This window comes from Camelina sativa, chromosome 14 (genome assembly GCF_030686135.1).
Source record: "Camelina sativa cultivar CO46 ecotype springtype chromosome 14, ASM3068613v1".
Classification (NCBI taxonomy): domain Eukaryota; kingdom Viridiplantae; phylum Streptophyta; class Magnoliopsida; order Brassicales; family Brassicaceae; genus Camelina; species Camelina sativa.
The window spans coordinates 29,133,810-29,157,436 of record NC_141893.1 but is presented as its reverse complement, the minus strand read 5'-3'; the positions used below and the strand labels follow the sequence as shown (position 1 = coordinate 29,157,436).

Below are 23,627 nucleotides of genomic sequence, written 5' to 3'. Positions count from 1 at the left end.
ACCTACTGGTGGATTTGGATGAATAATTCCTATCCACAATGATGGGTTAGGATCGATGCCCTGCAGGACCAATTTGGGGTCTGTTGGGACGGTTAGCGGTAGGCTAGTGGGGTCTGCGGGACGGATTGTCTCAACTACACTACAATAGGATATTTCTATTGTACGACAAGTTGTTTCGTTTGACTTGTTACTTCTATCCCAATGGTTGTAAATGAATAAGCTCTGGCAAGTGTTGTTGAACATGTCGTCTACGGAAATCGATAGTTTCAAATTGTTCTCAAGTCTCTTTGGTTAAGGGATTTTCTTCTCAAGTTGGAGAAACAATGTCGGGCAATGTTGAAGATGGTTCTTCTGTGTAACTCGTCCAAGTGTTGCTACTACACAATGGTTTCGTAAAGTAAGATAGTTTTGCAGTTTGTTAAAGGAATTAGGAGTTGAACAAGCAGCGCCGCCTATTCGTTTGTTTGTGACAATAAAGGCGTTTGGTCGTCCTTAATTTCTTTACATTATTTCCACATTAGGCGTTCAAGATTTTCACACTCCAACGTGAGGGAGTATTACGGTTATATTGGACCTTGTATATTAGACTTGTTATTATGTCTTATTTATGTCAATGACGGTTTATGCAAACCTAAAAACCCTAGAGCTAATTATATATATATATATATATATATATATATATATAGGATTGTTTTTATGAATGAAAACCAAGTCAGGTCAATACCTAATTCTACAAAAACATATGTAAAATATTGAAACAACACTTTTTGTTAATCGGAGGAAACATGATTTATTATGATTTATGAAAGAGATTCTTTGACTTAAAAATAATGGAAGCTTACCTGAAAATTTTGTGAACCTCAAGTAAGGTAGGTTCATGTACAAATCTCATGTAAAGCTATTTGACTGTTCACTGTTTAAAGTCAAGAAACGATCCATTCAGTGGCGGAGCTAGGAAATCATCACATCAGGGTCAAAAAAAATTATTAGGGTCAATTATGTGATTTAAAAATTTTACAAGGGTCAATTGTGCTATTATACCATGATTAATTTGATTTTTTCCTTAAAATTTTATCTAAATTTAGAATTTCACCATGGTCAGTTGACCCACATAATTATACTCTGCCTCCGCTACTGGATCCATTTAATTCCTTTTGTTAGAAAAACTCATTATTTCCAAAAAAATATGTACAAAACTTTAGTTAAAGTAGTTTACAAGTGTGAGGTTCCGAGCGCAAAGTCTCAAATTCTCAATGCTCCCAAGTCACGCGACAATGATACAATGACTGTGATATCATAATGACCAGTATAAACTATTCGATAGCTACAACAATAGTCAAAGCCTTTAATCCCGAAATTGCATTATGGCGAAACAATTATGTGAATTTGCAGATTATTGCTAATCACATTGAGTGCACTTGTAAATTTAGTGCCATCAACAATCAAATTTTATGTTTTGTGTACGAATTTTTGGTTGAATCTTAATGACTGGGTGACGTCAGTCCACTTTTTCCACAATTTCGTTAAAAATCGATATATACTTTAGATTATGTAACGATTAATGTAAATGTATAACGTCAATTTTTTAATTCTCTCTTGGAGCCGAACTCAATACTTTTAGTTTACGTGAGCCAAACTCTATACTTTAGTTTACGTGAATATGATATCTCACTGTTGAAATCTAAAGGAGGTGGCGGCATATCAACAGTTCCTAAAAATAAAGAAAAAAAAATAGTATACATCTACAATTGTTTTCCACGTATACTCATCTTACTTATACACTATAAATACTCTTAAACCCTATACCAGAATTTATCATGATCATCACCATATTAAATACATACCAACATTAGTTAATAAATTCGTTTTACGTAATATATACAAATCATTTCATCATGGTGATGGCTAAGATCCGCACCAAGTTCTACGTAGCGTTTCTTGTTGTTTTGATAGTGGTGGGATCTGTGTTACTAACCATTGAAGGAAGACCGGTCAAGGATAGTTCGAGATCCTCGACCCAATTAACAGATTCATCTGTGTTCAATGGAAGCGTAATGTCCTCGTTACCAGTCGAGTCTTCGGTACAAGATTTTTCGTGGTTAGCCACAGTGAAACAGTCCGGGCCAAGCCCAGGGGTTGGGCATCATCGATCTAAGGGCTACAAAATGTTTGGACGAGCCGAAGATTCTGGTCCAAGTCCTGGTGTTAGACACTAAAAATAACAAACCTCATGATTTGAAATTATATCGTCACACCTTTACGTACCATGTTCGATAGCCTCTAAGATGTAATATTCTCTTTTTTTGTACTTCACTACCACATGTCTCTACATAATAATCATTCAATCAAAGTCTTACTTTGAGTTTTTTAAAAAAGGATATATTATAAGCCTCGTTTTTTTTTCAAATTTGAGCCTTGCCTTTAAATAGATCTTCACAACTTTAATTCCCCAAAGACATGGAAAGTAAGGAGGTGAATCTTAAGTTCCATGGAGCACCCAATATCAAAGATTGTGGTGAATTCCTACTATAACACAATATAGCAAGGTGATTTCTAAGATATTGGTTTCTAAATTTAAATTATTGTGAACATGACGTTTTTGTTTACTAAAAGACTAGTCTTTTATTATAGTAAACAAACAGAATGTTGAAAATATCACTCGCCGTCTCGGGTACAGACCTTTTACGTTCCACACATGGGAAGCTTTCTTGGTTTGGTTGGATCTCAGAGACAACACTGCTCCAAGATGCCTCCAAAGGTTGACTGCATAGGCCACCCTATATGCAATTTGGTTAGAACGGAACAACATATACCACAACAACTCCTCCATTGATGCTCGGACTCTCTTTAAGCACTTGGATAGGCAAATTCGAGAAGCCATCTTGGCAAAACAGAATAGACGGCAATTCAAGAATCTTTTACTTGTTTAGTTGACATATGACTAGGTTTACCTACTCATGTCTTGTCAATGACAACTCCTTCCATGTTTTTTTTCTTTTTGAGCAAGGAATGAAGGCTGTATAACGCATCTGTAACTTCAGCAAACATTCGGTTTAATGTAATTCACATATTTTTCAAAAAAAAAAGAATGTTAAAAATAATAACGAAAAAGGAATTGATGGTTAATCACAAATTCATCCACCCGACCCGAGGCAAATTAATGACTTATTATAGATGTAACATTATGTAATCGAAACTATGTTAGCATCGTTTTTAATTTATTTGAAATTTGTATGTTTTAGTATGTAACCGATGTTACAATTATATCAGTAACTACATCACATCAGTTTTAAAAATGATGAACTCGTAGATTTTTTTTTTCTTTTGGGTCAAAGATGAACTCGTAAATTAGTGTTGATCTTTTCTAAGTAATGTAAGTTAATATCAATTCTAAGTACATGAATTATGTTAACACCGTTATAGTATGGATTAGCAATTTCTAGTGTTGTTCGATCATTCATACTACCAAACCGATGCGTAAATAGAATAACTCTATACATTGTACGCATCTATGAAAATGATCACTATTAAAGGAAACCATATTACTATACAGTAGGAATGCAGTCATTACTCATAACTCATAGTCATTACTCATAACTCATAAGTAAGGTGGTGAACTAAGCTATAGGAACATGTGTGAAATCATACATGTTCTTTGAAGCTTCTTTGGATGTTATTTTTCAAATTTTGGTTTGTGTGGGTAATCTAGATTAATCATAATGTCATTAAAAGATAACAACTTTTCAGAGAACTAAATATAAATCATACTCCAACTTAGATCTTTCTATAAATCATTTGTACAATCACAGCACCTAAACGTGGCCAATAATTTCCTCCATCTTTGGTTCTCCTTCAACTAGAATCCATCGGTGATCAATGGTGAAGAAGATTCTCTTTTCATCTTTAATGGGCTAATTGAGTTATTATCTTTTTCTTTTTCCAATATTTTGATGGTTCAATTCAAGTTGAGTCGTCCAGTGGATTGTAATAGTTTCTTATCTATTGTGGGCCATGTAAAACTTAATTAGTAGAAGATTCCTCATTTTCACTGTTAATTTGATTATCCTTTCTCGACGTATTAAAAAAGTTTATGATATCAATATTAGCATGCTGCATACATATCGATCTGTGTTGTATACTTGTATCCAATTATATGTTCTCTATTATATGTGGTTACTTAGCTGACAGTGTAAGTAGATCTGGACCATTTTCGCAATTGGCTCTAACCTTTTTAAAATAGGGTTCTACACTTTTAGTTAAATCAAATCAGACCATAAATTTACACCTTTTACCAACTGAGCTAGAGGAAATTTCAAAAAAATTTGGGTCGAAATATTACTTATCCCATAAACGGTGAAGCACATGGTTGGCTTGCTTGACCGCAAGCCCACTAAGTGTCAGCGCTGGCTCTGGCTCCATGCAACTAAAAATTGAAATTATAATCTATTCTTCCAGGAAAAGCAAATTAACCAAATCCAAAAATAGGATGTGAAGAGAACTAGAGAGATAAAGAACGAAAATATTCATTCAATAATGTGTATATATCTTATAAGAAAATAAGAATGGTAACAAAGTTGACGAGATTAGATAACGTACGTGACTTCCGTCGTTTCATATGTTTGTGTACATGGGCTCGAGGCCCAACGAGTTTAATAACATCGTTGTTGCACACCTTTGGTAAACGAGGTTAAAAGAGAAAACATCTTCAATGTGCACCTTGTTTACATCTGCAGTTGTTGGCTTGTTGCACACCTTTAGTAAACGAGGTCTCGTCCTGTGTAGACCTATCACATCTTCAATGTGCAGTGGTCTCCTCCAGGTTCATACCTCTTGGCAATGCAAAAAGAGACAGTGAGTAACTTTTGTGGTAGTAGGGGTGCTTATTTCCCCTGTCGCATGTGTTATGATCAGCATACGGTTTGTTTCTCATATTGGTTTTTAAAAAACTGTGCTTCCGTTTTCTCTCCATTAAAAGGACTGAGAATTTTAAAAATTACATTTTTGTTATTGAAGGTAGAGATGTTTGACATCTCACCAGGTGAGAAAGACTTGGTAACTCTTATTGCTTACTTAGGTACTTTCTTGAAGTGCATGTCTTTGAATTTCCTTTGAAAAAGTTCTTATCTACATTCATTGGCGCGCAGATGGGCTAGAGGGAAAAGATGATAAATACTTTGCCACACTTGTCAAAAACACTGTAGCTGTTTATGAGACTAACTTTCAGCCTGCTATACGCAAGAAGCCTCTGAGCTTTGATGATGTTGTGGACATGTCTTGGTCTCCTACTGAATCCATCCTTGCACAGTTGCACTATTGAAAGGTGATGGCAAGCAGAAACTTACCAACAAGGTTGTTTTTGTGCAAATCCCTGGCCAAGTGGAGCTGATGCACAAGGATGTTCTCAGCGCTAGCGACTGTAAGATGTACTTGCAGAGCAAGGGGAAGTACCTTGCTGTCCAAGTTACTCGACATAGGTGCTCTCTGTTTGACCTTTTCCGCTGCAGTGAGGAAGAATGCATTATTACAACGGGGTTCTTGAGTTGGAGGATAAAATCCCTGCTTTCGTGTGGGAGCCTAGCTAGCGGTCACAGGTTTGCTGTGATTCACGGAGACAAATCAAAGCCAGGTGTCAGTTTCTTTTCTATGAGACTCCCCAAAATCCTGGAACGGTTTCGAAGATAGCTACTTTTCAAGACAAGCAAGCCGATGCCCTCTTCTGGTCACCAAGAGGCAAGTACATAGTTCTGAAAGACTGCTTCGATGGCCACCTCGAGTTTTTCGACGTAGATAATGAACAAAGCTCCACACCGGATTGTCAACGATATCTCGTGGGATCCAACTAACTGGAAGAGTGGAAGGTATGGTACTCACTCTGATAAATGTGTTTCTTTTTATGCTATTTTATTTTAAATTTATGTGTTTTTTATACTCTTTTTCGACTCCCGAGAGATGTTGCAACCGCGGTTACACAAACCGAGAAGATTACTAAGCCAGAGTCCAAGTCCAAGAAACGTGAGATCAATGGCTTTAGTGTGTGGTCTTTCACCGGGGAACATCTTTACTGGGCATGGACATATTATCGCGTCGTATAAGTAAATATTTCAGGAAATGGTTTCCAAACTAGAATACATGCACGGATGCACCGAAATGTGCATGGCGTGGTGGCTAATGTAAACTCTCATATGGTTAATGAAAAACCAAAAAAAGAAATATCTTTTTAACTATGTTTTTGGAAGGATAAGATTTTCCTCCTGTGGGGTGTGAGAATCACCATTTTCCATTATAGAATGTTTCATAACCCCTTTTGTGTGAAATGAACTAGGATAGAGAAACTCGTTAAACATACAGAGATGTCATTCTTGCTTTATGTGTTCCATAAGTTTTTGGTCCATGTGAGGATACTGTCATGAGGAGCTGCTCTTGAACAAAGGTATAGAACCAGACGAGCCTCATAGTATCGATCCACCAAGGAGTGACCGTCGTGTTGTGAAGCCATCTTGTTCTGTGAGCACAACAAGATTCTATCTTTGATACTCACTCATTAAAAGAACATTTTAGGTTTCTCAAAATGTTAAAAAAACTGGTTCTGTGAGGCCGGAGCAGAGGATAAGGAGGCTAGTCAGATTACGTTGCCCAGCCATGCGTTTCTTACCAGGACATTAAGATCCCAGTCGAATGGATGCTTGACTCGGGAATGACAAGAAAGGTATTGCTTTCTTCCGATGAGCACCGGTTACACTCTGTTTGTCCTCTTTTTAACATAATTATAATCCTGTTAATGTGGTTATGTGGCTAATTGTAAATTCCTTTGAGAAAACACGCAAAAAAAAAAAAAAAAACTTACCACTACAACGACTTTGTTGCTTCTTTTTTTGGTAGGCCGTAGGGGACTAAGATCCCATACAATTTATTAAGAAAAAAAGTTTACAAATGAACTTGTTTTGGGATCGCAGTCCCATTAGAATCCTTTAACAACATCAAACTTAAATCAAGCAGACAAACGTCCAAATAATGAAAACCAAGTGGTAGTGAAAACGTATAGTTAGCTAATTTATCTGCAAGATGATTAGCCTCTCTATACACGTGTGAGATTCGAACTGTCCAGTTCTTTGCAAGGAAGCCATAGCACAAGCGCACTAGGAACGACAATGGATGAGAATTACTTATCCCTGTCTGAAAGAAACCAACAACTACTTCAGAGTCCACCTCTAACTCCACAAAACTCATCTGACACTCCCATGCCAAAACCAGGCCATAATAAACCCCCCATAGTTCTGCCATTGGAGCCGAGCATATACCAATGTGCAAAGCAAAACCACGGCACCATTCACCATTACTATTTCGCAAAACTCCTCCCGCAGTGGCCAAACCTGGATTACCTCTAGATGCCCCATCCGTGTTAATCTTACCCCATCCTTCCCTCGGGCGAACCCAGGAGATCAACCTTTCGACCCTACCAGATTACTTCCCAACTTCCTTTGTCTTTTGATTTGCCTGATAGATCTCTGGGCCAAGGTCTCGTAAAAACTTCACTCTATCACGACACTTACCCACAACACCAAAGACATTCCCACATCTCCACTTCCAACCCCACCAAACTGCCACTGCAAATAGTATAGACCATGGGGTACCTCCGACAATAGACTGATTCCCCAGAATCTCATAAGTCCACTCAAGTAAAGTTTGTGCAAATAAAACATCTCTCTGCTGTCTTGACACTAACCTGCTCCAAACTCCATACATGGCAGGACAGTCACGCAACATGTGGAGAATCGTCCCATCACCGCTTTGGAACTGTAACTCGTCATATACGAGCAAAAAAAGCACTCAAGTCTGGTTGCAGTGTACTATCTCTGGTTAAGGCAAAATATGCAGACTGAACCGTGAATCTCCCATCTGAGCTCTCCCCCCAAGACAACCTATCAGAAGCACCCGTAACAGTATCAACCACAACTGCTGCAAGGTGAAGCCCAATATCTGCAGAAACATAAGGCAAGATATTTTCTAGACACCAACCCATTTCACTTCTCCAAACATCACATACCCGTAATTGATCAAAATCTGCTGGTAACGGCGCCCTGACACACTCACACAGAGGAACATCCGGGAGCCACCTGTCAGTCCAAAACCGAGCAGTTCTCCCATCACCCAGAACCCACCGCAAACGAGGAACCAGAACCTCCCTGATCCCCGAAGCTACACCTCTCCAGGTAGACGACCAAGTACTCTTGGAAACAAGCCAGGAAATATCATGTACATCTGTCACCTTGTACTTACTGCGCAACACTCGAGACCACAGACCAGACGTATCATTCATCAATCTCCAACCAATCTCAGATAAAAGTGCTTTATTCATGTCACGGGCAGATCAAATACCCAGACCTCCATCCCTCTTTGGTTTACAAACCTTTTCCCAAGCAAGTAAATGTTGCTTCTTCTTCACAGCACTGCTCCCTCACAGGAAGGATCTAGATATCTTATCCAATGCATCTAGAGACGCTTTCGGTAAAGCGATGGTACTCATGGTATAAACAGGGATGGAGGATAAGACAGCCTTAGTCAAAGTCATCCTACCTGCTAGACTTAACACACGACCCCTCCAACCCAACAAGCGAGAAGCCACTCTATCCAGAACTTCACCAAAAGTTGCTTTATTTATTCTTTTCTGTAAAATAGGTATTCCCAAATATTTCCCCAAGTCACGTGTAAAGCTTATTCCACTCGCCTCACTAATTAGTGTTGCCTTATCACGGTGCACATTCTCAGAGAAAAAATCTTCGATTTCTCTAAACTGACCTTTTGTGCCGAAGCAGCGCAGAACCTCTCCAAAACCCTCCGTATGACACGAACCTGAGTCACTGAAGCTTCAGCAAAAAGAATCAGGTCATCAGCAAACAACATATGAGAGAGTTTAGGCCCCCCACGAGAAAGACTAATAGGTTTCCACTCTCTAGATCCAACTGCTATCTCTATTTGGTGGCACAACCGCTCCATACAAAGCACAAAGAGATAAGAAGACAAGGGATCTCCTTGTCTCAAACCTGTTGATGGTGTGAAAGCCTCAGACTTCTCCCCATTCCACAACACAGTCATAGATGGACCTTTGACACATTGCATAATCCATCTTATCCAAACATCCGGGAATCAAGCTGCATGGAGCATGTCTTCCAGAAAATACCATCGGATACGGTCATAAGCTTTCTCCAAGTCAAGTTTTAAAAACATCCACCCTTTCCTACCCTTCTTTCGTCTCATAGAGTGAACAGTTTCCTGCACAACTACAATGTTATCAGCACTCAATCTCTCAGGGATAAAACTTGCTTGCGCTGGTCCGATTAATTGTGGCATCACCTCCTTTAACCGCATAACCATGGCCTTTGTGATCGTTTTAAATAAAACGTTACACAAGCTAATAGGTCTAAACTGAGAAATCTTCTCCGGTTTGTCCACTTTAGCAATCAATGCTACCAACACATCATTCAAGCCACCAGGAAGTAAACCCGTCTCAAAAAACCGCAAGACAAACCTGGACACTGAGTCATCCACCGTCTCCCAACAGTCCTGATAAAAGACAGGTTGGAAACCATCTGGTCCCGGGGCCTTAAAACAACCCATACCGCTTATTGATTTCTCTACATCGGCCCTGACAAACGGTTTAGTTAGACTCGACAGCTCAGGCCGGGATAATACAGTAAAACCCGCCGAAGGTAAAGCCTCCACAACCTCCTCCACATGTTGCATTGAGTAGAATCACTTATAATAATTCACTGCGAGAACCTCTAACTCTTTGGAATCTGAAATCCAGGTCCTCGTGTCATCCCTTAGCATCTCAACCTGATTCCTTCTCCTTCGAATGACTGTCGAGGTTTGAAAGTAGCTAGTATTTCGATCACCCAACACGAACCACTTCTCTCTAGATTTTTGGAACCAAATCAGCTCTTCTTGTTCCAGGACTACCTCAAACTCTTTCAACAAAACCTCCTCTTGATCCAAGAGGACATCTGTTTGATGCACATCTAACAAATCCTGGACAGCCTGAATCTCTGCCACTAGTTTATCTTTCCGCTGTTGTACATTCCCAAAGACCTCTTTATTCCACCGTTTGAGATGTACTCGCAAGCCATTGAGCGCCTGAGGAGTAGACACATCACTATTCCAAGAGTTTTGTAATAACTCCTTGAAGCCCGGATGACTCAGCCAGGCTGTCTCAAAGCGAAAGGGCCTCCTACTCGGGTCACTTCTCACCTCTGGACACAACTGAATGTAAAGAGGTGCATGGTCGGAGGATAAGAAAGGTAAGTGGGTAACCGAGGCCTCCTGCCATTTCAATCTAGACTGAGGACAGCAAAGAATTCTATCCAACCGTTTGGCAACAAAAGTGCTCTCTACACGCCCTCTTTTCCAGGTAAAGCGATTCCCTTTGAACCCCATATCAATGAGAGCTAACTCATTAATCCATTCACTGAAAGACAAAGAATCCTGAGAGAATTGCCCATCACCTCCAGTACGTTCATCAGCTCTGACAATGGTGTTAAAATCACCACCACTAATGATTGGTTCGGTAATCCCCTGAATAACGTCCTTCAGCTGACCCCAAAGACCACTCCGCCGACTAACAGTGGGGGCCGCGTAAACTGCAATCAAATGCACCACCTCTAACCCATCGACAATCCTAGCATGAATGTACTGATCCGAAGAATTCACAACTGTCACAACGCCTATTCCAGATCGCCAAAGCAGCCACAAACCACCACTTTGTCCCACCGCATCAACCCGAAACACATTCTCAAATCCCAAATTCTGACATATCCGATGTGCTCTATCGCCCCCCTGCGTGAGTCTCAAAAATCGCAACCATATCTGACTTCCACTTCTTCAACAGATAATGCAAGGATCTCCGAAAATTGGGTTTGTTAGCCCCCCGACAATTCCACATTAAGCAATTCATCATCCTTCTGCTCCAAACTATCCACATCTGAATCACCGGGGCAACTTGTTAAGCAGCCCTAACCACTGCCTCCTCCGCCGGCGGAACAATCTGCATACCATCTTCCCTATCCGCCGAAAACTCTGCCGTATCCGGGTTGGAAATCGCCACCTCATCACCCCCAGATGTGACACCCTTCTCCGATACCAAACCCGTCGTCTGTTCCGTGACAAAAGCTCCTCTGGATTGACCAACTTGCCCTAATTCCGTTCTCAGTCGTTTACCCGATTCTAACAAGGTAAGCAAGTCTTGATGCGGGCCAAAAATCAAACCGCATGAAGGCTTAGTGGGCTTAAACCGGGATTTAGGCCCAATGAGTTTAGGTCCATTATTCGCACCAGTTTTAACAGGCTCAGCCCGTTTTTCCTGGAAAGCCCCTTTGAAACCATCTTTTTGATTTTCCAAACTCCCTCCAAACATCCTCTCCGTTCCTTGCGCAAACTTCTTACCTTTTCTTGATGATCCATGGATCATCGCATTTTCCTTATCCTCCTCTCTACCTTGACCAACCTCCTTATCTCCCACAGATACCGTATATATCCCTAACCCACCAAATCTGTTAGAAATGGCAATATTCTCGAAAACCTTAGAAATCGGAATCTCCCAAGATTGACGATCACGATTACCACCGGTGTTCACCTTAGGTAAGTTTTCCTTATTTGCCACCAGACCAGATTTCCGTCCCCCCCCCCTGACCAACAACCGTAAACCCGTCATCTATCGGGGCCTCACCACTTGACGCAGGTATCACCGGTGATGATGCAGCGACCAATTCCCGATCTCTAATCGTGTGAGGACAATTATGTACCAAATGACCATAAATCCCACACCTTGAACAAATAGCGGACAAGCCTTCATATGAAACAAAGTATCGATCACCGTTGACCATCACCGTCTCTTTCAAAGGTTTTTTCAAATTCACCTCCACACAAACCCTCGCAAAGCGAGCCCTCTCAAAATTCAAAGTAGTCAGATCTACCTTAATTGGATTACCAAGGCCTTCAGCAATTGCCATTAAAATAGATCTATGGTAAAAGTGCACCGGTAAGTTAGACAAACGAATCCACACCGGAGTAGTAGTTATTTCATCCCGCAACGGATCAAAATTAGGAGACCAGGCTTGCGTTAAAAGGTAACTACCAAACATTCGCCAAGGACCTCCTGTCAATGCCACCATGTACTCAGCCTCCACATCAAATCGGATCATAAAGTATTGACGAGGAAGATCCAACACAGACATCGCACCCACTGGCTTCCACATTTCCTTAAGCCGCTTAGTCAACACGGACACCGAAACATGAAGCCCTAACACCTTCAAAATCATATAGTTTTTCTGCAAACCATACATTGCCTCCAAAACCTCATTACCAATCGTAATCACCGGCTCACCATCCTCTCCATTCGGAAAAGCCAGACTCACCCTCTCCTTCACAAAAGCATCATTTAGAACATCCTCTGGATGAGACATCCCCATAGAGTTCCTCCCTGTCAAAGTTCTCACCCACGCCTTCTGACCATCTGGTGGATCACCGGAGGGTCGATCTCTAACTCCCGCATCAAACATAGTCTCATCAAGATCACCCGTAGGCAAAACCTAGCCACACCTTCTCGAGTCGTCATTATGCGTTACGACTTTGTTGCTTCTTTGATCCTTCTCTAAGTATATCATGTGTAGATGTAAGTCCATAGCTTGGATCATATAACTCAATAGCACAAGTCAAAGTCTTTTAAGCAAAAAAGAAAAAAGAAAAAAAAGCCATGTGCATGAACAATCATGTTTACCATTATCAAATAAGAATCATTTTCCCAAGTCAATACCAATTTTTGTGTTCTTTTTTTTCTTCTCCCCGTATTAAATTATTAAAGTTTCCACCAATAGAAGTCAACAAGGTTACGAAGTCATTCTTTTTTGTTTAGTTGAGGTTATAAATAAAACTAACTTGCGGATATAATTTAATCGGATTCAATTTTAATTTGGTCGAATATATTCCCAAGTTACTCTATAGACAAACAAGCTTTGGTAAAGGATTATATAGTACACAAAATTGTTGCATATAATACTATATGTTAGATATATTTAATTGTTCGCTGAATACAGAGTGATATGGTTCTCACAAGCCACTCCTAAGTTGCTTTTCTTATTTGGTTAATTTTCAAGAAGAGAGTTGCAACAAGGGAAAAAATGCAGCAATGGTCTCCACAGGCTAATGCAAGCTGTATCTTCTACAATCACTCATTTGAGATAAGAGACTACCTTTTTTTCAATGTTCTTATTCACAGTTGGTGTGGGAAGGGTTAGTCAAAAAGCTCCTCGCAGACAAATACACAAATCACTGGCAAGAAGTTCTTTCTCTTCTTGCGGGTAATGCTCTTGATAAAATGTTAAGATTCATCCTGGGTTATGCTTTTCAAATTACCATTTACCTACTTTGGAGAGAAAGGAATGGAAGACGACATGGTGAACACCCATTAACGGCAGAGCACCTGATTAAGCAGATCGACAAGTATGTCCGCAACCACACTTAAAGGAGGTCAAAGCACATCCATTCAAGTTTGGTTTGAAGCTAGATTCTACTGAATGTTTTATTTTCAAACTGTTTTAAAGTTTTTTGCCACATAAACTTTGTAAAACGTTTATTTTTCTTTTGAATATAATTTAACACTAAATTCAAAATATATATATATATATATATATATTTAATTGTTCGCCAATGATATTAATTAACCAAGTTATGTCAAATTTACTCGTATATAGTTGTGTAGATTTGAAGTCAAATATGATTTTAATTTGAATGGTGGTTAAATCTCAAGAATGTTTTATAAACTTCAATAGATAAATAACGATGCACACTCATAGGTCCATGGTCTAAAGATGAAAGAACCATGACAGTAGAGCTAGTTTCATTAATACGAATAAACCAATCAATATATTAATTAGACAAATTTATGTATATGCAACATTATATTGCCATGTTGTATTATAAATAAAAATTGCAAGATAGATGTTACGAAAATTTCAAACTTGTTCAAGTTGCATAGGAATCAACCTTTATATAAACCAAACCTTCATTCTAATCCTTTTTCACAAAACCAAACAAAAGTGTAGTAAACCCTTTATTTTCAAACCCTAATCACTTCTCTTTGTTTTACGAAATGGGTCGAGTACCAGATCAAATTCAGAGTCCAAGGATAAACAATAACTTTAATCCGGTCTTCCATGCACAACATGAACCACCGGTTGACGAGAAACGGGTTGTGCAAGCTGAGCAGAGATATCTCAATAATGGTGGAATGTTAACCAACCAAACCAAGAACCAGTGAGACCAGGCCAACCTACGTATATCAATCAAGGCCCAACAATTAACCAACCATATGGAGTATCAATGGCCGGACCGGTCCATACTCAACCATCGAACTGGACTTCAAGCCTATTTGATTGCATGAACGACAGCGAAAATGGTTAGTGATCATTTTTTTTTTTTTGAATAATTCTATTTTGAAGGTCCATCATTTACATTACAATATGATTCTTATTTCTTTTTTTTGTGTGTTATGAATCAGCTCTCATCACATGTTGCTTTCCATTCGTCACGTTCGGACAGATCGCAGAGGTTATCGATGAAGGAGCGACCAGTAAGTATACATGCATTATCGATTTTCTTTTAGTATGTGCAATTGCTGCATTGGATCGAAGACGAATATAATTCAAAAATAAAAATATTCAATTCGTTAGCAAATATATCATGTTTAGCAAAAAAATTGAACATAACGTTCTACTTTTATACTATCTGGTCTTGTATACATATAAATATAACACGTATATAAAATTGTAGGCGCATGCATAAAGATATATAGTATGATTGCTGTAAGAAAAAACCATCAGATTATGATTGTCAAATTGGACAAAAATTGCGGGATAATAAAATACAAAAATTTATTATAATCACAAGATCGTTCGAAATCGTGATTTACGCTAATTTTGAATTGTAAAACCAAGATAGATTTTTGTAGGTTTACGTATATACGTGTGATGTGTAGGTTGTGGGACGGCTGGAATGTTGTATGGATTGATATGTTGTTTGTTTGCGATACCGTGTGTGTATACATGCACATTCCGGACCAAGCTCCGAAGCAAGTACGGGTTACCAGATGCTCCAGCTCCAGATTGGATCACTCATTGCTTTTGTGAATATTGTGCTCTTTGCCAAGAATATCGTGAACTCAACAATCGTGGCCTTGATCCTTCCATTGGTAAAACCATCCAGCTCTTAGATCTCTCTAAAAATAATCTCAACTTACTGTATAAAGTATTTTATTAAACGATTTATTTGACTTAAAATTGTATATCATATATTGGTGTATATAGGATGGATTGGGAATGTGCAAAAGCAGCGAATGGGTCAGCAACAAGAGATGATGGCTCCTCCGACCTGTCTACGAATGATGGGTTGACTTGGATAAAAATATTTTACACCAATATGCTCCTTATTTGAGTTATTTCCTCTCTCTCTTTCTTCTCTATGTTATTTGTTTTATTTCACGACCAAGATATAATGTCAGTGAGGCTTTTTTTTTTTTTTTTTTTTTTTGTGGGTGGGCATGAGCTCTATACGCCATAGTTGTTGTTGCTATATACAATTTCTTATTATATCATGTTTGTGTGAATCACTGAATCTACATATTTATCTTTTCAATTCTAATCTATCTTTAAGGGCAAGAACATCTAGCCGGCAATCATCTCCAACCTGCATGAATACAAGAAAGATTCATCAGATTCACAGTAACCAATTGTGCAGCATATGAACATCTAGAAATGATCAGACATTTCAATCATGAAGACATAAATGACAGAGCAGAGAAAACAAAACAAATGACTCTGATCAGACATTTCAATCATGAAGACATAAATGACAGAGCAGAGAAAACAAAACAAATGACTCTCACCTCTCCACTATCATAACAATCCATGGTGAATCGATTAACATGAACTTCGATATTGAGAAAAGAAAAACAATTAGGGAAGACATCACCCATGGCACAATTTAGCCCTTCAAGGAACTGTGACCGAGCCTCTAAAGTAATCTTTGTGGATGTATAAATCTCTCAGCATTCCGTCAAGATTCCCTCAAAGTGAGACTGAGAGACCTCTTCTGACTCGCTCTCAACATATATCGAGAACAAAAGTGCTTAGTTAGTCTTTTTGATGAGAAGAATTCACCTCTTGACTCTCAAAATCAGTAGACATGAAAAACAGTTCTCACTACCAAACACAGCACATACCCATTGCAATCTAGATCAGTGCAACAACTGAATTACGGACAAGTGCAGTTTTATGACTAATGGTGGCTGAACGACAAGATGAGATGATACGCATTGCCTTATATTCTATCAAAGAATTGGTCCTTTATATTCACTATTCAGACAAGATGTCCCAAAAGGAGAAGCACTAGATGTCCCACAAGGAGAAGGACTATAACATTACAGAGACAGAATTCTACATCACATTACCAAACTATATAGCACAAGTCACATAACAGTTTTCTGTTCAATATTGTTTGATACCAAAAAAGAAAAACCAACGTCTAACACTTTATTTCATCTCATTTTTTACAGCGTTGATACATTTTTATTCTGTTTTTAGATAAGAATATTATTATATCTATGCTGAATTTAATATCAATAGAAATATGTATTATCAATTATCAAATTAGAAGTATTAATAAAACCATTGTTCCGTAGTAAAGGTTCAACACACTACTAGTTAACAAATATGTCGGAAAGGAAAAATAAAATATATAGAAAATGTAAAGAAACAAAATCGTTTAATATATTAATATTTCATATGGTAGTTATATTGTTTATGTTTTTGTTTTTTTCTTTGTTGGTAAGTGATGGTATAAAGTCATAACTGATAATCCAGAAGACAACTACATGATGATTTTACTGCAAGAGGAAACGGCACAGCTTTTATTTATAGGAAATCGAAATACAAAAAGAATCACAACTTATTAAAAACGGTTGGCACACAATCCTGTAAACAGAACATGAATGGACTGTCATAAAGAGACTAAAAACATCCTAAATAAAAATAAACTAGCCACTGCAAAACCGGAATTATTGATGAGGAAGTTCTCTCGTGCTGTTTCAAAGGTGGTTGAGGTAAAAAGAAGCGTTACCTCGTCCTTGCTGCACAAGGAAGCGTTCCTTCAACCTCAACTTCTTTACTCTCAACGTCGTGCTTTGATTCCTTATGTGTGTTCTCGCTTGCCTCTTCAATTCCTCAAAACTTTAGAAAGAGACATTGTTATTTGCAGAGAAGAGTGAATTCGCAATAACAACTGAGCAAGAAAGAATTGGGAGAATCACGGAAACAACCCAATTAAGAGAGAATGTCACAAAAACTTGAAGAGAGAGAAACAAACTTACAAAGGCTCTGTTTGATTCCCTTAGTTAAAACGTCGTCGTTCAGCTCACAATTTTGGATAGACATTTTCTGATTTTCATCATCCCAAACCGAATCAAACCAGATTTTTTTTTTTTTTTTTTTTCCAATTCGAATTGTTCAAAATGACGAAGAAATTTATCAAATTACTGTATAGTAATGACTTTATCTTGTTGAATAATTTTAATTGAATGCGACTATAGTTACAAACCCAAAATTGAATAATAACCTATGGTAGAAATGAGATCCCAATCCAAACGTTTGTGTAAAGAATTAACATTAAAGATTTAAGACGTACCACCATTTGTTTAATATATTACTAATATTTACATGTTGAAACTTGAAATACATTGTTTGTATTCTTTCTTCTTTTCGTTTTTTTTTTTATATAAAGGAGATCGGATTGGGACCTCATTTTACCATTGGTTATTGATTCAATTATGGGTTTTAAATATAGACACCTATGAATTATGATATATTTGTCATTCTTCATCATTTGTTTAATATATATTACACGTTTTTCCATATGTAATTTGTATTCGTGTAAAACAAAAAATGATACTTATCAATTAATATAAAAAATTGTATACAGCTACCGCATGTAACTGTTTGCAAATAAAATGTTTTAAACTTTTGGTTTGTCAAATATATATTCCCTCTGTTTCACATAGATTATGTTTTAGAGAATATTGTTTGTCTCTAAAAAATTGATATTTTAAATATTTTTAATATTAAAAATGTAGAAAAGTGGAAAAATAGATAAAATATCAATAAAATAAATCATTAGACAGATACATGAGTGGCCATAAATAAAAACAAATAAATTATTAGAAAAAATAAAAAATAAATTAATTACATTCTCTCTTTGTCTTAATATGTGTGACAAATACTAAACATCAATTTATCAAAGACAGAGAGAGTATATACTAGTTAGAATCCGTGCTAGAGCACAAGTTGAAATTTTTTTTATTTATATTAGAATTTTAGAATAAAATATAATTTATATGATTGTTTTTAAAAGTTTTTTTAGATAAAATATTATGCAATAAAATCATATGCTAATTATGATGACTTGAAAAAAACACATATTTTGTAAGTTTTATATTGTTAATTTTGTAATGTTATGTATGAGAAATAGATATGTTTGTTGTTTGTTTTTATTTTAATTTTTTGAACATATTTGGTGAAAATTTTTTTATATGATCCTTACTTAAGTAAGATTTTAACCAATTAATCTATAAAGGTTTTTTAGCCAACCTAGAATTAATTTATAACCTATTTTGTAACCAACTTATAAAAATTATATAGTCCACTAAAAAAAGTTGTGTACTTGAAGGAATATAGAAAGAGGATGATTGACCAGTGACCAATTTCAGAAGTTTACAAAATACAGTATGATATTCTTTAACAGATTCGATCAGTATCCATTGTCTCCCTTATCGCTAAAAGCAATGAAGGAAGCTGGATACGAGACAATGACTGTTGTGCAGAAAGCTACTCTTCCTGTAATTCTCAAAGGTATGTGTTTCTCTTATATTTTTTTTTAATGGTGCTTATTGGATCAATGTTGCAGAAAGAAACAACACTATGATTTAGGAAATTGTGATTCTTCCATGGTGCTTTATATGATCACAACCTGTTTCAGCCTAGCTATCCAGTAGTAGAAAGAAAAGCTCACAAACATTGTGAACCTCAATTATACTTAAAAAACTTATCTTAATTTCCTTGGTTTCTTTGGCATTTCTACTTTTTCCAGGCAAAGATGTCCTAACTAAGGCCAAAACAGGAACTGGGAAAACTGTAGCGTTTTTGGTGAGACATACCATACACTAAGTTGGACATTTGGTAATGGATTGAACCTGTATTTGGTATCTGTGCTTATTCTGCTGATGTTTATTTTTTAAGCTTCCATCAATTGAAGTCGTTGTCAAATCTCCTCCTACAAGCCCGGATAATAAGCGACCCCCATTTCTTGCGCTTGTGATATGCCCAACTAGAGAACTTGCCAATCAAGCTGCTACAGAAGCAAACACCTTGTTAAAGTATCATCCAACTATCGGTGTTCAAGTTGTGATTGGAGGCACAAGACTTGGTTTAGAGCAAAAGCGCATGCAAACAAATCCTTGTCAGGTGAGTATTGTTTCCTTTGGTTTATATAGTTGAGGCTCATCTTTGGAGCTAATCCTTAAAGTTCCTCCAATATCGTAACTATAATTTGAAATTTTCAGATTTTAGTGGCTACACCTCGAAGGCTCAAAGACCATATCGAGAACACGCCAGGATTTGCGACAAGGTTAAAGGGTGTGAAAGTCCTTGTGCTTGATGAAGCTGACCACCTTTTAGACATGGGTTTCCGCAAGGACATTGAGAGGATAATTTCCGCTGTTCCTAAGGAGAGACAAACTTTTCTGTTTTCCGTCACAGTACCTGAAGAGGTCTGTCTCATTTTCTTGCATGAGTAGTTTGATTTTTGTTGCGATAGTCTCCTGTTGTAATGGGTCTTGGTTTGTATTTTTCTGGTGAAAAGGTCCGCCAAATATGCCTTATTGCTCTGAGGCGGGATCACGAGTTTGTCAACTGTGTTCACGAAGGCACTGGTGAGACGCATCAACAGGTCAGACAAACGCACATGATTGCACCTCTGGACAGACATTTCTGTCTTCCGTACACACTTCTTCGCGAACACATAATGGATAATGTGGACTATAAGGTAAAACCGGCGCCTATTGCAGACCCTGATGACAACCTCTTGTTCCTGAAGGTCATTGTCCTCTGTACAACTGCAATGGTTACAAAATTAGTGGCTGATCTACTTGGTGAGCTAAACTTAAATGTGAGAGAGATCCATTCTAGAAAACCACAGAGTTACAGGACAAGGGTTTCTAATGAGTTCCGAAAATCCAAGGGTTTGATTCTGGTAACTTCTGATGTATCTGCTCGAGGAGTCGATTACCCTGATGTGACCCTTGTTTTACAGGTAAAATCTATCATACAATATTATAATACTCTTACCTAAACTTCAACTAAAGACTGTTTTTCTTGGAGTTAACAGAAATTGTAAGCATTTGTTTACTTCTACCAGGTGGGATTGCCAAAAGACAGAGAACAATATATACACAGACTCGGTAGAACCGGGAGAAAAGGAAAGGAAGGAGAAGGCATATTGTTGTTGGCACCATGGGAGGAGTACTTTCTATCATCTCTGAAGGACTTACCCATCACTAAGTCTTCTTTGCCAGCAATAGACTCCGAAACTGTGAAAAAGGTTAGCCCTTTCCATCACCTTTTACATTGTATACCAATACCAATCTCTTAGTTTGATTAGCTGATGTGTATGAGAAACTTTGCAACTGGAACACAAACAGGTGCAAAAGGCTCTTTGCCATGTGGAAATGAGGAACAAGGAGGCAGCGTATCAGGCTTGGTTGGGTTACTATAACTCACAAAAGATGATTGGAAGAGACAAAGACAGGCTTGTGGAGTTGGCAAACGAATTTAGTCATAGTATGGGGTAATACAATACAATTTGATTATTCACTAAAAATAAAAGCTGGCGGCCCACTTTGGACGTTAAATCAGCCCATTATTTTGTTAACCGACTAAAATCGGAAAATCGAAGTGTATATATATATTGCTACTACTTGCTAGGTTTACCCAATATCTCTAGTTTTTAACATATCTTTTACTTTGTTGAATCGGCAAATCATGAGTTCATCATCTCCCATATCGATTAACGATCTCACCAGTTCCTTGGCTAACCCGCCGCGCCTCCTATTCACCATCGTAGAAAACGGCAACGAAAACGCAAAAGCCTGCGGTGTGTGGAGCTTCTTCTCATCACCTCAGCTTGAGAATCCATATGAGAAATCATCGTCGACGACTCTTGTAGCAGCGGCTGAATTCCATGTGAGATTCTCTCCAAACAATCTACTGATCAATCATGATTATGACCTAAAATATTGTTCATGTGGCTACGTCTCTGGCTTGTTCTATATCTATGGTAATAGATACCAGGCTAGACCTCTGATATGTAACCCCATCACGGGACGGTATGCAATCTTACCTGATAGGTATATTTACCGAAAGGCGTATAGCTTTTTCGGGTTTGACCCGATTGAGAAGCAATACAAGGCATTGTTCCATGGCTTATTACTGTGGTCCTGGCCATAATAAAATTCTTACACTTGAAGATGGAGATTTGACGTGGAGAAGGATCAAATGTCCCTTACGACATGATATTAAGAGTGATGGGGTATGCATCAACGGGGTTTTGTATTACTTGGGTGATACGTCAGATTGTTTTAATGATGCTCATGTTGTGACGTCTGATTATGTGATAGTGTGCTTTGATGTTAGGTCTGAAAAGTTCACCTTTATTGATGTAGAAAGGTTTTGTCGATTGATTAACTATAAAGGAAAATTAGCTGTGGTCTATTGGGAGGATGATGAAGACATTTATCAAAAGTGTTTTTATGGAAAAGATATTGATGAGTATTTGGAGGAAAATCTCGATGTTGATGCCACTAATGAGTTGCGTGTGTTGGTTTTAGAGGACGTTGAGACACAGGAATGGTCGAAATATGAATACACTTGGACCGATGATAGATTCTTCCGTCGTCAGGTTTCCATGGCTGGTGCGACTGCTTCAGGTGAAATAGTGTTTTCGATGAGAAAGTATGCATCTAAACAATCGTTTTATGTTTTCTACTTCAATCCCGAAACGAAGACTCTCCAACGTGTTGAAATCCAAGGTTTTGGTGAAGCGTTTAAGAAACCTTGTAGTGTTCGCACCTTTGTAAACCACGTAGAGGATCTTAATCTTAACGATTTAGAAGTACTCAGGTCTGTCCACCCTCCACTGGAGAAGCCAGAATATGTAGAAGATTCAGAATCAGACTGAGAAGTGAGAAGGGACGTACGATATGTCGATGTCATCACTTTCTGCTCTTAATTTATCTATGCTTCTTTTTCGTTTTTTTGTCAACCTAAATTATCTATTCGTTTTTGCTCTTTTGATATGTACCCTTTTCATTTTCAATAATAAAAGTAAGTTTTCTTTCAAATCCGTGTTCTTCATTGAAATCGATGCTTGGAGTTGGAGATTCAATATTTTAATTTTGATTCGTTTTCTAGGTTTTGTATTAACAAGTATCCGACAGTCTTTCTGAATGAATTTGAATTCGGTTTATATAGTAGTAGGCAGTGCAAACATAATTTACAGGCTAATGTAGTCCGATCATGATGGCAGATCATAAAATAGCTCCTACACATGACTAAGAACATGACAACGCTATCAGAATATATATGTGAAAGAACTTTGTAAGTTGTAACAATATTCTGGTAGGAAGTTTAAGTCGTACTCAAACTTCTAAAAGGTTATTCATATTATCATAACTAGAAAGTTACCCACGCGATGCGTGTTATAAAATCAAATATTTTATATGTAAATTAAAATTTTTATTAAATTATATATGAAATGTACATGATCTTATTTATATATGTCTTGGAAAGAATTTTAATATATACATTTATAAGTTTATAATTATGAAGTGTCCATGTTAAAAAAAGACAATTTTCACAAATTGTATAAAAATAAGTTTTCGTTTTAAATTTATCACATCATTTCTAAAATTCTAAAAATACAAAAACAGCATCATACTTTTAATCTTATACTCTAAATACTAAATCATATTTCTTAAAAATTATACCCTAAATGTAAAATAGAAATTCAAACCAAAAAAAAAAATATAGATAACCATTGGAAATTGTATAAGCTTTTTTTTTGCATAATGATAGATGTAGCAAAGGTTACTGGAAAATAGACATGAGGTATGATTGGTAACTCTAACAATTCCAATGCGATATAAAAGTAGTCTTGCTTTTGTATAGGTTAATCTACTTGTTAATTTACACCACTTTTAACGATTGACATATATCTATGATGAAAGTATTGAGATTACAATATCTACATATATATATATATATTAAATATTTACAATAGGTCTTTGTAATATTTTTCCGTGTAATGCGAAAGGATGTTGTAAAGTTTGGGAAGTGATTCCAAAGAGGCATAAAGAAGTATGTGATCTTTTGACCATGTATATATGCATTACACGGTAAAATTAGGCAAAGTAAAAAAAAAATTGTAATGGGGATAAAAAAAACTTTTTAAAACGAAAAACAAAGTAAATTTACCAA

At 37.3% G+C, this 23,627-nt stretch overlaps 2 protein-coding genes and 4 pseudogenes across 2 annotated transcripts; 5 read left to right on the top strand and 1 right to left on the bottom strand.

Annotated features, from left to right (window-relative positions):
- Positions 1 to 1,843: 1,843 nt before the first annotated feature.
- On the top strand, positions 1,844 to 2,407 carry LOC104742514 (precursor of CEP16 pseudogene; annotated as a pseudogene).
- A 2,155-nt stretch (positions 2,408 to 4,562) lies between these two features.
- Positions 4,563 to 5,787, top strand: LOC104743995 (eukaryotic translation initiation factor 3 subunit B-like; annotated as a pseudogene).
- Positions 5,788 to 9,144: 3,357 nt separating this feature from the next.
- Positions 9,145 to 12,551, bottom strand: LOC104743994 (uncharacterized; annotated as a pseudogene).
- Positions 12,552 to 15,027: 2,476 nt separating this feature from the next.
- Positions 15,028 to 15,439, top strand: LOC104742513 (protein PLANT CADMIUM RESISTANCE 6). The gene is made up of 2 exons (XM_010463527.3): positions 15,028 to 15,238; positions 15,354 to 15,439. The coding sequence occupies exons 1-2, from the start codon at positions 15,043 to 15,045 to the stop codon at positions 15,437 to 15,439; spliced, it is 282 nt and encodes a 93-aa protein (XP_010461829.2). The 5' UTR covers positions 15,028 to 15,042.
- A 3,316-nt stretch (positions 15,440 to 18,755) lies between these two features.
- On the top strand, positions 18,756 to 21,105 carry LOC104742512 (DEAD-box ATP-dependent RNA helicase 31-like). Its single transcript, XM_010463526.3, has 7 exons — positions 18,756 to 18,947; positions 19,186 to 19,241; positions 19,335 to 19,559; positions 19,658 to 19,864; positions 19,957 to 20,406; positions 20,512 to 20,694; positions 20,795 to 21,105. The coding sequence occupies exons 1-7, from the start codon at positions 18,824 to 18,826 to the stop codon at positions 20,942 to 20,944; spliced, it is 1,395 nt and encodes a 464-aa protein (XP_010461828.1). The 5' UTR covers positions 18,756 to 18,823; the 3' UTR covers positions 20,945 to 21,105.
- Positions 21,106 to 21,124: 19 nt separating this feature from the next.
- On the top strand, positions 21,125 to 22,492 carry LOC104743993 (F-box protein At2g15640 pseudogene; annotated as a pseudogene).
- Positions 22,493 to 23,627: the final 1,135 nt, after the last annotated feature.